This window comes from Dama dama, chromosome 18 (assembly GCF_033118175.1).
Source record: "Dama dama isolate Ldn47 chromosome 18, ASM3311817v1, whole genome shotgun sequence".
Lineage (NCBI taxonomy): Eukaryota > Metazoa > Chordata > Mammalia > Artiodactyla > Cervidae > Dama > Dama dama.
The window spans coordinates 97,546,596-97,564,173 of NC_083698.1; the positions used below are offsets into that span (position 1 = coordinate 97,546,596).

General features: G+C 41.6%; 1 protein-coding gene across 1 annotated transcript in view; it reads right to left on the minus strand.

The window, feature by feature from the left end:
• KIAA1549 (KIAA1549 ortholog) overlaps positions 1–17,578 on the minus strand; it is a 124,338-nt gene that overhangs the window by 15,183 nt on the left and 91,577 nt on the right. Inside the window, exons 17-18 of the mRNA XM_061166544.1 lie at positions 9,833–10,150; positions 2,783–2,829 (exon numbers count right to left, since the gene is read on the minus strand). Of these exons, the coding sequence (XP_061022527.1) occupies positions 2,783–2,829; positions 9,833–10,150 (365 nt within the window). The remainder of the gene's footprint in view (positions 1–2,782; positions 2,830–9,832; positions 10,151–17,578) is intronic.

Here is a 17,578-nt window from a genome sequence, read left to right on the forward strand (position 1 = left end):
GTGGTCCCCCTAGCATTAGCTTTTGCCCTGGATCATCTAATCTCCACCTGTTCCCTTTACTTTGTTGCTTTTGGACCACAAAGCAGTGCCTGGAGAGGGGGAGAAGGGTTGGGGAAAAATAAAACAAAATCTTCTGAAAATGAGGGCAAATAAAGAGAAAGTAAGGAGAAAGCAGATAACATTCCTACTTCTGTGTGACTAAAGGGATAGCTGAATCATTCAAGGGATAGTTGAATGTGATTTCTGAGACTAATTCTTTATTACAATTCCTTCATTGTAATAAATCAATTGTCTATTCACATGTGGGTCTGATTATGAATGCTCTTTTCTGTTCTGTTGGTCTACTTGTCTTGTTTTATAGCAACACCACACTCCTCATTCCTTGACAGTAATTTGCAACATTCAGAATACAGTCCTAACATCTTATTCTTCTTTCTCAAAGTGTCTTGTCTACTCTTGGCCCCTTGCAAATCCACATGTATTTTAGAGTGAGTTCATCAATTTCCACATATTAAAAAATGCAACAGAGACAGCAAAAGAGACACAGATATAAAGAACAGACTTTTGGACTCTGTGGGGGAAGGCGAGGGTGGGATGATTTGAGAGAACAGCATTGAAACATGTCTATTACCATATGTGAAACAGAAGACCAGTCTAAGTTTGATGCATCAAACAGGGCACTCAAAACCAGTGCACTGGGATAGCCCAGAGGGATGGGATGGGGAGAGGGGTAGGAGGAGGGTTGGGGACAGGGGAACACATGTACACCTGTGGCTGATTCATGTCAGTGTATGGCCAGAACCCCCACAATACTGTAAAGTAATTAGCCTCCAATTATAATCAATGAATTAATTTTTTAAAAATAAATTAAAAATGCAATAAACCATTGGGATTTTGAATGGGACTGCAATGAATCTGTAGACCAGTTGGGGTGATTTGATATTTTAAAAGAGTTGCACAATCCATGAATACCTTTCTTTAGAAGGCTTGAATATCTTCAGTTAGATTTATCCTGAGGTATTTCGTATTTTTGAATGCTATTTTACATAGTACCTTTAAAATTTTTTTATTTTCTGTCATTGCTCATGAACAGAACAGATTTTTGTATACTGGTCTTATAATGTTGTATACTGATCTTGTTCATCTTGGTATCCAACTACTTTGTAATTTAATTATTATGATTTTGTTATTTAGCCATCTTGCTAAAGTTCCTTAATTCTAACAATTCATGTATTGACATTTTAGGATTTTTCTACTACAAAAGTGTATCATCTGTGAATAATAACAGTATTATTTCTCTATTTGAATTCCTTAATCGTTCTGTTACTTTTTCTTGCGTTATTATACTAGCTAGGATCACCAGGGCAATGCTGAATAGAAGTAATGCAAGCAAGCAATTTTGTCTTGCTTTTGTTCTCAAAGGGAAAGTTTTTAACATTCACCATTAACCAGTATTTGCCAAGATACTTTTTTATCAGATTCCTCTCTGTCTGCTTCTATCCTGTGTTTACAAAGATTTTTACCATGAACGGATGTTGAACTTTATCAAATGTTGTATCTATTGAAATGAGATGATTTTCCTCCTTTATTCACTTCAAAGTGGTGAATTACAATGATTTTTTAAAATATTACATTACTCTTATACTGATGGAAAAAAATCCAATTTGATTATGATGTGATAAGCTATTGTATTATATTGCTGGATATACTTGCTAAAATATAGTTTCAAATTTTTGGCATCTATGTTCATGAATGAAACTGGCCCTTAATGTTTCCTGTCTTGCAATGTCCTTGTCCTTTCCGGTTTTGGTTATCAAGGTTATACTGGTCTCATAAAATGAGTTAAGGAGTGTTTTCTTGTTTTCTGTTCTTTAAAAGATTTTGTATGATACTGGTATCTTTTCTTCCTTCAGTGTTTGGTAGAATTTACTGTTGAAGCCACCAGGCCCTGAAGTTTTCTTTGTGGAAAGAATTTTAATAATGATTTTAATCTCTTTAATAGTTATAGGACTATTCATGTTTTCTCTTTCTAGGAGTTTTTCAAAGAACTAACTTTCAGCTTTGCTGATCTTCTCTAGCATGGCATTTGTTTTCTACTTCATTAATTTCTATTCTTATTTTTATTATTTCCTTCCTTCTACTTCCCTAGGTTTAAGACTTTTTTTCATGTGGGCCATTTTAAAAGTCTTTTACTGCACTTGCTATACTATTGCTTCTGTTGTTTATGACCTGGTTTTTTGGCCACAAGGCACAGGGGATCTCTGCTCCCTTACCAGGGAGTAAGTCTGCACCCCCTGCATTGGAAGGCAAAGCCTTAACCACTGGACGACCAGGAAAGTCCCCCAGAACTTTTGATACAGTGCATTTTCAAGACTTCAAATCTCATGAATCTTGTCAAAAGTTTTGCTCAGCTTCTCAGCCGCCTTGTCTGGAATCAGCAGTATCCGGGGGAGAAAGTGGACCCCAAAGCAGGGCTCACTTCTCTGGATTTGCTGGATCTTGGCTCCATTCTGTTTCACTGCCCTGATGGCCACCGGGTGTTTTGTTTTTGTTCTTAAATCTTGTCCAGCTTTTCCAGTTATCATGAGCAAATTATCCAGTCTGTCATTACTGGAAGCAGGACTTAAATTCTAACTTTCTTCCTCCTCTTCTGGTTACATCAAGATAACACACAACTCCGAGTTTTGTATTTGTTCATATTAGCTAAAAGAAACAAAGCTGCGAAATTTAAGAAACAGCCTATGTGAAAAAGTCCTGATACATTTTCTCCTAAAAACCTTACCTTGGTAATGGGCCTGATGGGGGAGTCATTCCATAGTCTTCATATCTCTGGAAGAAATTCAAATGAAGATTAACATTCAATCCTTATTACGAAGTGACAACAGCAAACTTACAAATTTAGATTTGCAGGATCAAGTTCCAAGAGATTTATTTTCTCATAAAAAGTTAGCATGCTTTCACGGCATTCCGCCACCATATAATGCTAGAAGCTTCAGTTTGGGGAACTGGGCTAATACACAACTAGCTTCCAGACCTTTCTTTCTTTTGTAAAAATATTAACAGGAGACAGGGTTCCTGCACCTGCCCTTCCCTGCAGGCTTATCCTCCACAAACCTGTATCTTCTGCTAATAAGATGGGCCTTCGTGGCCATATTTACTGTAAATGACTCCATCAACATGGACCACAATGGTCACCAGATCTAGTGGGTGCCTATCAGCAATTCAAATACACTCAAGAAACTAAACAATGCAAATGTTGTTCCATGTTGTACAATGCTATAAAAAGAGAAAGACTTTAAGAAGAACCGTAATTTGAGAGAGACCCTAAAAGATGAAGTAAACACATTCCGTTCTGACTAATTCCAAGGAGGCCCAGCCATACTCCCCGCCATTAAATACCATAAGATGTCCAGGTGTCCTTCAATCCACTCTTCTTATTTGAACTAATCTGCACTAACCAAATACTCTTGGACTAAAGCAAGATGGCACCAGATTTAAAGAAATCTAGATCTATGCTGCATTCCTCATGAAATCAATATATCCTAACCCTAGCATAGTCGGGACCTGGACTTTTAACACTTCTTTTCGACAACTATGAATCATGATTTTGGAGTCAGATATTTTAGTAGGATAGTAACTCTGGACAGCGTCCACCCAACTCCACTCAGTTTAAATTAACTGGCTCCAGGATAGGAGTTCCATATTAAGTTACTAAATCAGCCTTGCTTCTGGACTTGCTCTCATATGAGATCTTTTTTTTCTTAAGCTGCCATTTACTGAATTATTATTTTGCTATGCACTGTATGAACACTGACTCAGGTCCACAGCAATGCTAAAAAGGGTTCATTACCTACTATTTACAGATGAAACCAAAACACAAAGAAATTAAACAGTGTCCTCCTAATCTATCTTTCTGACTCCAAAGACTATGCTTTTAATCACTGGGCTGCACCACCCATGATTTCTAAAACCAGACTTTCCCTCTTAAATAAATCTCTACTGGTAGGAGGCGGGGGGGCGGTGGGGGAGCAGATAGGGAGTAGCAGCTTTGGCCTCAGACACACTGACCAATTCATTCTATTTCCCTTGGTCTATTACCTTAGGCCAAGAAGGACAAAACAATCTCTGCACCTCATAGAGTCCCAAAGGGATTGCTAGACTTGAAAATGTACTCAAATTACTTCACCTCTGACCCTCACTGCTTCCCTTCCCTTGGCAAAGGGAGAGAGATTTAGAACCCCTTCGAGTTCCACAACTGAGGTAAAATAAGCCAAAGGGGATTATGGAAGAAGAGAGGAACAGGATGAAAAGGAGAGTCTATTTATTTTCCAAATAATTAAACAGAAATCTGAGACTGGATCAAGATTATTCTTCACAGAATAAAATGGCCCCTGTGCTTTCAGCAGAGTTTGGCTTTTTTAAAAAACATATTCACATGCAAAATAATATTAATAAAAAAGGTCAAGACTTTACAGTTTATCTGTTGGGATTTCACAAGGTCCAATAAGTGAAAAACTAAAAAGAAAAACAACGCAAAGTAGCTGACCACTCTTTACTTGATCTATTACCGTAGTGCTAGGCATTTCTACTCTACTTTAGTTAGAAAAAGGGTATTATTTTTCTAGAGGCTACATACCCCCAATGATGGCAGGCATTTCCTTTACGTGGGTCACACTTGTTAAAAAAAAAAGTCTGGAGGACAAAGAGAATTTTAAGGTTGCAATCATCTAGGTGAATAAAAATCCCATTTTAATGCATTCTTTCTTTCTGTTCAGTATAAAACAAGCCAACAAAGCAAGAAAGACAAGTGATGGATGGAGCCTGGGAGAGGCCTGAGGTAAAGCAACCAGATGGCAAGGAGCTAGTAAAATCTCAGGTATTTACACCTGCCACTTGGAGGAAAAATCCAAGGAGGTTAACTCTACTTAGGAAAGCAGAAATACCACCTGTCTCACCTGACTCACCAATGCATAACTAACACTTTTACACTGGCAAGAAAGGGATAGAAGTGTTGTCAGATGGTCTATATTCATGGGGTAACTGAAGGCATCCTGAAATCCACATTTCAGTGGTTTTTACTATAGTCAAAAGAAGCAAATAAAAGGTGATCAGGTTCTTCCTGGCAATAAACAGTAACTTTACAACCAATTTATAAGCATGTTTAAGTTATATTAGATATGCCCAAATACAACCAATGATCTGGTTTTCCACTAAATTGCTACCACCCCCATCAAAACACTAAGGATAATCAACTAGTAGGGAAAACAATAGATATAACTTATAATCAAATCAATGCCTTCAATCATAATTGAAGGCAGAGAAAAAAGAACAAAGTAGCTAAAGCTGCAGATAAACTGACAGATACAGAAAAGGGACAAACATGAGCCAACATAAAAACAATTGGTATCTTCAATCCAACAAAGAAAACTGCTTCAGAAATGAAAGGAAGTTTCCCTGACATGAATGAAAGAAATGAATATGAAGATTAAATGGACACTGGTTATTCAGGGGGGGAAATGATTCGGAAAAACTGGTTGAATGCCAAGAACTATTTATGCTTCCCAGAGGACAGGACACGTACATCTTCTATCAGTTAGGGAGCAATTAAGAAGGCCACAAATTTCTGCACCGAACAACTCAAGGAGCAGAAAGAAGCAACATGTAGATGCCAGCAGCCACCAAGTATAGGCTGGGAAGTGAGATGAGAATTCTCCTTTAGGAAAACATGAGACTAGCCCAAGAGGCTCCTGGAAGGTCTCCCTCTTCGCTCAAGTCCTCCTGTCCCTCATAGATGCATCTACTGTGTTAGCCTCTCAGCTCCTCAAACCAATAAACAGCATTTTACTTGTCAGCCACCACCCTGACACCCTCCTTTCAAGACCAGAGGCAAGGAGATGAACAGGAAATCTTTCAATAATCTTGGTGAGAGATGATGACGACTCCACCAGTGTAATACAGTGGATAGATTTGAGAGGAAGAGTCTCCAATGCTCTAGCACATTTAATCAACCTCAGCTTCCTCCACTTCCCCTTCCAGTGCTAATCTACCATCACTTCCACTGTACCCTCTGACCTGTACATCTCTTCCCAGCTGTCTTATCATCACACATGCCTGATAAAGCCCCAGTCCTGGATCAATCCAATTGCCTATTCTCTCCTTGTCTACACCTGGGTATCTGAATGCTGGTAAACTACAAAACTTTAATTTGTGCCACTATAATTTCATGACCGTCAGTCTCAATAGTGGCCTCAGGGCTGAGTGATTACTTCCATGTCTCTAGTCTGTTTTCCCTCATTCTCCTCCGTAAGTATTTCCTGTTTCTACTCTCCATCAACCCTCCTGCCTTGCTACACTTCTCTCATTCTGAAGAGATGATTCTGCTTTCTCTACTGTGAGAACAGAAACCAATGTAGGGAGTCAGGGTTCAACCCTTGGTCAGGGAACTAGACCCCACATGCTGCAATTCAGAGTCTTGCCACAACTAAAGATCCCACACGCCTCAATGAAAATCGAAGATCCCAGATCCTGCACGCCACAACTATTTAATAAGACCCAGAGCAGCCAAATAAATATCAATAAAAAATATTTTTAAAAGGTTGACTCTGATCTGTATCCTCTAAATTTTTCAATGCTTCTAATTAATGTGTTCAATCTTTCCTCTAGGTTCCTAAACATACAAAACTCCATTATAATAATTCTTTTAATATCTTTGTCTACTACTGCTATAATCTGTACCATTTTCTTGCTTCTCTGCTTGTTCGGTTAGTTTTGATTGGATGCCAGACATTATTCAGTTTACCTTGCTGGATGCTGTATATTTTTGGTTTTCTACATAAATATTCCTGACTTTGTTCAGCTTCAGGTCTTACTTTTTCTGTGTTAGGTAGAATGAGAGCAGCTTTAACCCGGGGCTATTTGCCCCACTACTGAGGCAAAACTCTTCTGAGTACTCTAACTGATGCTCCGCGAATTATGAGGTCTTCTACACTGCACACACACACACAAACTATAGTCATCTCAGGCTGCCATCACAAAACACCGATTGGGTGGCTTAAAAAACAGAAATTAATTTTTTCACAGTTCTGGAGGTGGAAAATCCACAGTCAAGTTTCCAGCAGGGTTCAGCTGTTGCTAGTTTTTCCTCCTGGCTTGTGGACAGCTGCCTACCTGCTGTGTCCTCACACGGTGGAGAGCAAGCTCTGGTGCCTCTTCCTCTTCTTATAAGGGTACCAGTTCTACCAGATCAGGGATGCAACCGTATGACCTCATTCAACCTTCCTCCTTCAAGACTCAGTCTCCAAAACATGTGCATGGGGGCTTATGCCTCAACATACAAATTTTGGGAGAACATAATTCAATCCACAGCAGGAACATTTCCCCATGCTTCTGTGAGCTTTAAGGATGGTTCCCTTTAATTTCTTGGGGCAGTTCTTTCCCTCATCTGGGGTAGTTTCCTCACACCTTAAAACTGATCAAAACTCAAATGAAGATTCCCTGCAATCTCTGGAAGCATCTCTCTGTGCTTCTCTCTGCTTTCCTGCACTGTCTGTTGTGAACCATAGCTCTCTTCTCCTCCCCATACTCTCCACTCCGTTGTCTCACCTCGGGGAGACCATGGAGCTCTCCCTGGAGTCTTCCTCCCCGCACCATAGCTAGAAACTCTCTCAAGATGGGAACTGGGGTGACGGGAGGGTTCTACGCATCTCTCAGTGATCTCTCTTCTTTGTTGCCTCAAGTCCAATGTGGTGAAAACCCATACATTTTGTTCAGTTATTTTTACTCGTTTCTGGAGGAAGGATAAATCCTGAGCCTTTCCTCCATTTTGTCCAGAAGAGGGAGTTTGTACCAGATGCTTCTGTTTCTGGGTCTCTGCTAGATTCCCCACTACCTGGAATACTCTTCTTTAACTGAAACCACTAATTGCCCTCAGACTTCCACTTAGATGTCATTCTGTCCAGAAAATCCTTCCCGAACACTTTGGGTCAAGGGCTCCCCCACATACTCTCCTCCTGCCTGACACCTGCCCTATGCCGCACTGAGTTACTTTTTCCACTGTCCACATATCCCCACTGGGATGCAGGAGCTGGAGCTGTATGTTGTGCACTTCTGTGACCCCAACACCTCGCAGAGCACTCAACAAGCAAAGCAGGTGCTCCATAAATACATCTGAATGAACAAACAGGTGAGACAAGCTTAAAGTAAACAGACAGCAGATATGGTCAAACTCATTTTCATTGCTGAGTTTTGTTCTGTATCATCCATTTCCTTAAAGATTATAAACTACTAGTTTATAATTACCTATCACCTATAATTATGAAATGGTTTAACCTTTATTGCTGAAACAATCTATATTTTAATATGTAAACCAACAATGGCTAGGTTGGATAGCATTTTTCTCCTGTGTGGTGGCTCTGATCACTCCGGCATGTGCTCACTATGCCTTGAAAGAAACTAGCTAAGAGCCTACTTTGAAAATTCCACAGATGAAAATTCTTCTTTAAAAAAAATTTTTTTAATGTATCTTTCTGTGCTGGTTCTTAGTTGCAGCATGTGGGATCGAGTTCCCTGACTGGGGATTAAACCTGGGTCCCCTGAACTGAGAGGACAGAGTCTAACCACTGGACCACCAGGGAAGTCCCCAGAGCTGAAAATTCTTTTAACATATGCTTATTACCACCCAATTTAACCTTAATATGGTTAGCAAAACTAGAAGAACCCTGTATAAACACTCCTTGAAGAACAAATTTAAACTGTAACCTATTAACATCTTTCCAGAATCAAATGTTTCATCATCTGAAATTAGCAAAAGATAATATTTAATATTACGTCCTTGAGTTTTACTTCTTGTCCTTGACTTGAGAAGGCACCTTTGAAAGCACTGATTGAATATAAAAATAAACAAATAAAGGATAACAAAACAGATGAAGCACTGAAATGTCAGCTCCCAAGATGGAAACCTGGTATTTGAAAATGACTATGTTTGGCTACTGGTGGACTAGATGCCTCCACTCCCAGAGCCTCACCTCACCTCTTGGGTCCCAGGGGCCTACAAAAAGAAGCTGAATGACTCTAGGACCTTCTTGACTGTGTCTTTTATGGAGACATCAATGAAAATTTTCTGGCTGTTTTTTTTAGTCTCTAAGTCCTATCTGATTCTTCCTCAACCCCACGGATTGTAGCCTACCAGGGTCCTTTGTCCATGGGATTTCTCAGGCAAGGATACTGGAGTGGGTTGCCATTTCCTGCTCTAAGGGACATTCCCGAACCAGGGATCAAACCCATGTCTCCGGCACTGGCAGGTGGGTTCTTTACCACAGAGCCACGTCTTCCCTTTGGTAAAGAATCTGCCTGCCAATGCAGGAGCTGGAGGAGTTATGAGTTTGTCCCTGGGTTGGGAAGATCCCCTGGAGTAGAAAACAGCAACCCACTCCAGTATTCTTGCCTGGAAAAAACCAAGGGATAGAGGAGCCTGGTAGGCTACAGTCCATGGGGTCACAAAAGAGTCAGACAGGACTGAACAACTAAACAAACAAAAAAAACAACGAGAATGAATTTTGACAGTTACTCCACATATATTTTATGACAATGAATTTTATACCTTTCATGGAGGCAAATTCAGGAAAGTACCTCCATGAAATGTCCAAGTTGCATAAAACGATGTTTTCAACATTGAGAATTAACTTAGAAGATGATAAAAACTAAGACTCATCATACAAGCTTTAATTCCAGTCGAATCCAATCAGGGTATTGCAGGGATCCTGAAAATGAGGCAGTCAGGCAACAAAGCTCCAACATCTTGCCCATGAGAGAATTCCAGAAGGTCCACACTTACACTGCACGGGTTGTTGGCCGTCTGAGCCGGGCTGTAGAAGGACCCCCACTGGGTGGCTCGTCTCTCTTCCCGGGAAGGGGTGCTGTTCACGGGCAGGCCGGCTGGGACCCCAGGGCCTGCAGCCGCAGCGTTGGGGGGCTGGCTGCTGGGGGCCACCAGGGCAAAAGCATCGTCCAGGAGGGAGTGCATGGTCTGGCGTGCCTCCTCGATGGACGGCTGGGGCGGGATGTACTGGGAGGCCGGGAAGGGCAGGCCTGGATACCTGCCCAGCTCAGCCGATGACGGCGTGGGCACGTCAGCCGGGAGGTCGGGATCAGACTACAGTGGGGGAAACAGCAAAGTGGAGAATCACATCACTCAGCCATAAAAAGGAACGAAACCAGGTCATTTGTAGAGATGTGGGTGGGCCTAGAGTCTGTCATACAGAGGGAAGTAAGTCAGAAAGAGAAAAACAAATATTGCGTACTAATGCATATAAATGGAATCTAGAAAATGGTACAGATGAACCCATTTGCAGGGCAGGGATAGAGATAAAGAACAGACATGTGGACACGTAGGGGAGGGGACGGTGGGATGAACTGAGAGCACACCACTGACATTTACACACTGTCGTGTGTAATACAGACAGCTAGTGGGAAGCTGCTATAGAGCTCAGCTTGGGGCTCTGCGACGACCAAGAGGGGTGGGATGGGTGGGAGAAAGATCCAGGAGGGAGGGGACATATGTATACACATTGCTGATTCACTTCACTAAACAGCCGAGACGAACCCAACATTGTAAAGCAATTATATTTAAAAAAAAAAAAAAAAAGAATCCGACACAAGCTTCTGTGGAGAACAAAATTCTAGGACCAAGACAGAATTTGTAACCATTTTCACTGCCATTGAGGAATGGGTTTACCATAAAAATATTTCAAATCACAGCCGAGGAATGTGTGTTACCTTTCATCAGGGCAAAAAGTTTGAAATCAGAAAAAAAGTAAAAATATTCAACAACTATCTGTCAGGCAAAACTCAATGAACTCCCTGAAAGGTATCTCAGTACCTGGAAGTTCATGTTTTTCCTGAGAGCCCCTAACAACCAAAAATGATGTGTCAGAGTTTACATACTAAAATACCTAGTTGACGTTCCATAGATACAGAAACCCTCCACTAAAGCAGTCTATTGACTAGTAATAATAGAACAGCCCTATACAACCCCAAAGAATTCAAAGTCACCACCATGTTACAACTATGTGTGTATAAACCTTTTTAACACTTATTGCAACAACTCTTTATAAACAGTTAATAGTATCTATTATTTGTTCAGAAACTACTTTCTTAAAATAAAGGCGTCCCTGGATAACATGAGCCAACAAGAAAAGTTTACCTACTATACCCACTGTCTATGAGGCAGGGACATAAGTAACAATTTAAAATTTTTAATTAAAATTACTTCAACTGACACTGAAGAGAAGAGGTTCTACTCAGTGGGCTGGTGACCCCATGTCCTCAAAGAAAAAGTTGTTCAATTGCTCAGTCGTGTCCAACTCTTCACGACCCCATGGACTGCAGCATGCTGGGCTTTCTTGTCCTTCACTATCTCATGGAGCTTGCTCAAGATCATGTCCACTGAGTCAGTGATGCCACCCAACCATCTCATTCTCTGCCTTCTACTCCTGCCTTCAACCTTTCCCAGCATCAGGGTCTTTTTCAGTGAGTCGGCTCTTCACATCAGATGGCCAAATTATTGGAGCTTCAGCATCAGTCCTTCCAATTAATATTCCTTAGGATTCTTCAGTCCTTTAGGATTGACTGGTTGGATCTCCTTGCAGTTCAAGGGACTTTCAAAAGTTTCTCCAACACCACAATTCGAAAGCATCAATTCTTCAGTACTCAGCCTTTTTTATGGTCCAACTCTCACATCCATACATGACTACTGGAAAAACCATAGATTTGATTATATGCACCTTTGTCAGCAAAGTGATGTCTCTGCCTTTTAATACACTGTCTTATGTTTGTCAAAGCTTTTCTTCCAAGGAGCAAGTGTCTTTTAATTTCATGGCTGTAGTCACAGTCCACAGTAATTTTGGAGTCCAAGAAAATAAATTCTGCTTCTGCTACCTCTTTTTGGGTGGGTACCTTTTCCTGGAATCCTCTGCTTACTCTACAGGTCCACAGTTTTAGCTTCGCTGATTGGATCATCCCACAGAAGGGCCAAAGGAAGGCATTCCCATATTTGTTTGGATCAGTGAATCTCTTACAAAGAAAATCTCTATTCCAGAGTCACATCCTTACTTTTAGTCAACTGTCTGAAACACCTCCTAATGACTATTGTCTGTACACTGAGGATCAGTTATTATTCACGCCAGCATCAAACACTTAAGAGCAGCAGTTGTGTAATTCCAAACAAAGAGAAAAACAGACTACGAACTGGCAAACCCACCAATAGTTCACAAACCTATTGTGCTAGGCCCACGCAGTATTTAAAAAATAGTCAATATTTTAAAAATCCGAAAATTTCCTACGAAAACTCAGATTTCTGGACTCTCTTGGCAGACCTGGAAGCTGTGGCACCACTGGGCCCTCGTCCTCCACAGAAACAAGTGCTGTTGGGCAGAGACGGCTCCTGAGATGGGCCAGTGCTCCGTCCTTCACAACAGTGAGTGGGTGGTCTCACCCCCAGGTGTAACACACACTGGGTCCTCAAAGACTGCTTCTCCAAAATTACAATATCCCAGTAAAGTTCCACTAAGCGGCTTCATCATCGAGGAAGGATTTGGGGCTCCAAAGGTCTCCGGCTTGTGACACAACATTGGAAAGACTCTGTGTTCTTCTCCTTACAAGGTACAAAAATAGCCCACATTCATACCTTCTCCTGCTTTTGGTTTTCTTGAGGAGCAGATCAGGAAGAATGTGATGAGTAGAGGGCCACCAACCCAACACCTCATGGCGAAAAAGAAAAGTATATCTGTAGAAACGTCCTACTGGTAATTAAGAGGGTCTCTCTAAAACCAGAAGCCATGTTCCTGGTGGTGGTTTTCAATAACTGCACCGCATGGAAGCGAGCACTGTGGCTACAGGGCAAACTGAGATTCAAATGGGGGACAAACCCTATTTACATTTGAGGAGGGTCCCCAAAAGCTACAGCCACTGCCAATCTCAGCATCAGTGGGTGTCACTTTAAAGAAGGTATAACTTCTATAGCAAGAAAGACCTGTTGCAAAGATGTGAAGGTAGGTTCCCTTGGAGTCTCATTGGTCCCATGAATCCTGCCATGAAGGCAAAGAGCCGTAGAGTGATGATGTGAGAGCTTCCTGCTCTCTGGTCTTCCTGCTGCTCCCAACCCCCAAATTCACAGACTAGACTCTCGGCAACCTGCAGGCCAAGAAGAGGTTTTATTCATTTTCCTGTGTCCCAACATCCAGCACAGTGTTTCACACGTAGATGGAACTTAACAGATGGTACTATAATCAACAGAAGATGAGATCTACCTAGGATACCCAGGAGTTGGAATTTGAATTTCATTCTCTTGAATCCAAGTTTGATGACTTTGATGTTCAGTTTGTTTCCTTGGCACAAATACATGTTCACCTATCACTCCCCAGAAATATATGAGAACTTTTTTACCTTTAGTAAAAAAAACAAAAAAAGGGTATGTTATTTTTATGATGTATTCTGGTGCCTCTCTGCAATCCTTCATATTATAAGAGAGTGATGATGTACTATGGTTGGTCCAGGACAATCTCGGTTCATGCTTGTTATCCTAGGATAATTAATACCATCTTCTGTCACCCTCACAAGGGTGTGACTTGGAAAATAAATTATATTGGGGTTGACAAACTTCCATAAAGGGCCAGAGAGTAAATATTCTAGGCTTTGTGAGTCATATAACTACTCAACTCTGCCACCTTAGCAAAAGCAGTCATAGATAACACAAAAATGATGGGTGTGGCTGTGTCCCAATAAAGCTTTCTTTACAAAAGCCAGCAGTAGGCTGGATTTGGCCTGAGGGTCATAGTGTGCTGAATCCTGATTTATAATGTAACCCTATTTACGAGAAATCCAGGAATATTTCTTTTACTTCAGGAGAAGAAAGCTCTCAAGAAGATATTTTGAGGGGAAAGCACAAAATTCAAGATAGTTCAAAAGCATGTATGCGTAGTATAACCTTCAAGATGAAATACTACCTGTAAAAAGGTGAGTGCTCAAAAAGGCATTATCTTTGAAAGTATACATTTCAACAGACTCACAGACTTAGAAAACAAATTTATGGTTTTATCAAAGGAGAAAGGTAGGCTAGGGGAGGGATAAATTAGGAAGTTGGGATTAACATATACACACAACTATATATAAAATGGGCTTCCCAGGTGACTCAGTGGTAAAGAATCTGCCTGCCAATGCAGGAGACACAAGAGATAGGGTTTGAACTCTCGGTATGGAAAATTCCATAGAGTAGGAAATGGTAACCCACTCCAGTACTCCTGCCTGGAAAATTCCATGGTCAGAGGAGCCTGGTGAGCTACAGTACATGGGGTCTCAAAGAGTCAGATGCAACTGAGCACACACACACATAATTTACATAATCAACAAGTACAGGGAGTTCTACTCAATATTCTGTAATAACGTATACTGGAAAAGAATCTGAAAAAGAAAAGATATTCATATAACTGAATCACCTTACTATACCCCTGAAACACACACTGTAAATCAACTATGTGTGTGTGTGGTCAGCTTGGTCCCACTCTTTTATGACCCCATGGTCTGCAGCCCTCCAAGCTCCTATGTCCATGGGCTTCTCTAGGCAGGAATACTGGAGTGGGTAACCATTTCCTTCTACAGGGAATCTTTCTGACCCAGGGATTGAATCTGCATTTCCTACACTGGCAGGCAGATTCTTTATCACTGCGCCATCTGGGAAGCCCAAAATCAATTACACTCCAATATAAAATAAAAATTAAAACAAAATCATACAATATTTAAGTATTAAAATAAAAAATAAAGTATATATTTCATAATTTTAAGGAGAGAAAGTAAAAAGTCCATGTAAGGAAGAATGACTTCTTAGGGTACCTCTGCAAATCGGAGCCACTTGGGACGAAGCAGCTGATTGAGGTGGTACTCACCAGGGAAGAGCTTCTTCCCTCCAGCTGAGGGAGGAAACTCTGCACTTTCTGCTAAGAAAAAAAGCAAAGAGAAGAAGGATGGTCTGGGCCACCATGAAAGAAGCCTGATTTAGGATCATTAAGAGAGGAAGGAGAGGACAGGTTCAGTCCTGTCCTGAAGGTTCAGTTCAGTCGCTCAGTCGTGTCTGACTTTGCAGACCCCATGGACTGCAGCACGCCAGGCCTCCCTGTCTATCACCAACTCCGGGAGTTTACTCAAATTCATGTCCATTCAGTCGGTGACGCCATCCAACCATCTCATCCTCTGTCATCCCCTTCTCCTCCTGCCTTCAATCTTTCCCAGCATCAGGGTCTTTTCAAATGAGTCAGTTCTTCGCATCAGGTGGCCAAAGTACTGGAGTTTCAGCTTTAGCATCAGTCCTTCCAATGAACACCCAGGACTGATCTCCTTTAGGATGGACTGATTGGATCTCCGTGCAGTCCAAGGGACTCAAGAGTCTTCTCCAACGCCACAGTTCAAAAGCATCAATTCTTTGGCACTCAGTTTTCTTTATAGTCCAACTCTCACATTCATACATGACTACTGGAAAAGCCACAGCTTTGACTAGACGGACTTTTGTTGGCAAAGTAATGTCTCTGCTTTTTAATAAGCTGTCTATATATATATGCGCGCGCGCACGCGCACACACACACACACACACACACACACACACAGGGAACATCTTAGCACTCTAAGAGCAGAAGAAAAGTCATAACTTTTCTTCCAAGGAGCAAGAGTCTTTTAACTTCACGGCTGCATTAACCATCTGCAGTGATCTTGGAGCCCCCCAAAATAAAGTCTGTCACTGTTTCCCCACCTATTTGCCATGAAGTGATGGGACCAGATGCCACAATCTTAGTTTTCTGAATGTTGAGGTTTAAGCCAACTTTTTCACTCTCCTCTTTCACATTCATCAAGAGGCTCTTTAGTTCTTCTTTGCTTTCTGCCATAGGGTGATGTCATCTGCATATCTGAGGTTATTGATATTTCTCCCAGAAAACTAATCTATTCTTTAGTTTCACACAACACGGTCTCTGAGGTTCCAGATTAGACAAAAACAAAAGCTCCAAGGGACCATCCTGGGGAGCCAAGGATACATCCCTTCCAGGATCAAGCCAGACACCACAGACGCCCCAACACTGGTCCAAAAACACAGCGGCAGCTCAAGATCGCCATCTACTGTGAGAACTGCCAATGCTGGTTCCCCCACCGGAGGAATTTATTCACAGCCTTCAGAAAGGACTCTTTCATTCATCCTGCTGCGGAACAAAGGAGCCTAATTTGTAGACCTTCCAGCCCTCAGGAATCACATCAACCCTCACAAGCCGGTTAGGAAGGGACAGTCTTAGGACACCAGAATCACAATAAGATTCCAAGGAAAAGCCTGGGGAAAAAAGCCTGGGGAAAGAAGCCTGGGATCATCTCTCAGACGATCATGATGCAATTATATTTAGTCCCAATGTCAGTATGGCATTTGGCACACATGTGTAATTATGCTTAGTATCTCTCAGAGTTAGATATTTGTGTCATTTGAGGGATTAAAATATAAAACTCAAATAAAACACTGGTTACATAAGCTCTATCTGAAGTGATCATGTACATCATAAACTCTTTCTCCGAGGGCATGTTTTTCGCTCATTTCTTTAACAAAGATAGCTCTGTCAGGGCTGCACCTTGGCACAGAGTCACAGACATCCACTGTGTGTCCCAGTGCTGCCGGACACAGTGGATAAAAATGGATTAACAAGAAGATACCTGGGTATCTGGGGCTCCTCTCCATCTTGGGGTGTTTTTATATCTGTATTTCTCATGGTCCATTGGGGAGGCTAGCCCTTTCTTCTCTACTTAGTGGGGTCTGTATGTTTCTTAATGTTGTCAACATCTGCTTTAACACGTCAAGCAACTCTGTGTCCTTTTCCTTCCAAAAAAATTAAGTCCCTATTTCTTCATTTCCATTAAGCTCTTTCTTCCATTAAAACTAGAAATATATATATATATATATATATATACACACATATACACACACATGTATATATATATACACACCCACACATTGCTGTTTAGTCACTCAGTCAAGCCCAACTCGTTTGCGACCCCATGGATTACGATTTTCCAGCAGGAATACTTCCTTTGTCCAGGGTATATTTCCAGTTCAGGGACTGAACCTGTATCTCCTGCACTGCAGGTGGATTTTTTACAGCTGAACCACTGGGAAGCCATACATATGCATATATGCATATATATATATATATGCGCACGCACACACACACACACACACACACACACACACACACAGGGAACATCTTAGCCCTCTAAGAGCAGAACGGGACACAAAACCCTAAATATCCCCTCTACCACCAAGAAATCCAAACAGTTCCCTCAACCAGGGGAAGGGGAAAAAAAAAACTTTCTGGACATTTCTGTTTTCCAGTGAATCCCCAAAAGTGCCCGTCCTGAAGCCCGAGAGGACGGGGCTTGCACATAGGAAAGAAAAACACTGAGCATGTTTCCAGAGGGCGCCCCCAGCAGCCCCCTGGTCTCCAGGACTCAAGTTTCTTCACAAATGAGCGGCCCATCCCCGCCCCCACCCACGTGCGCCCCA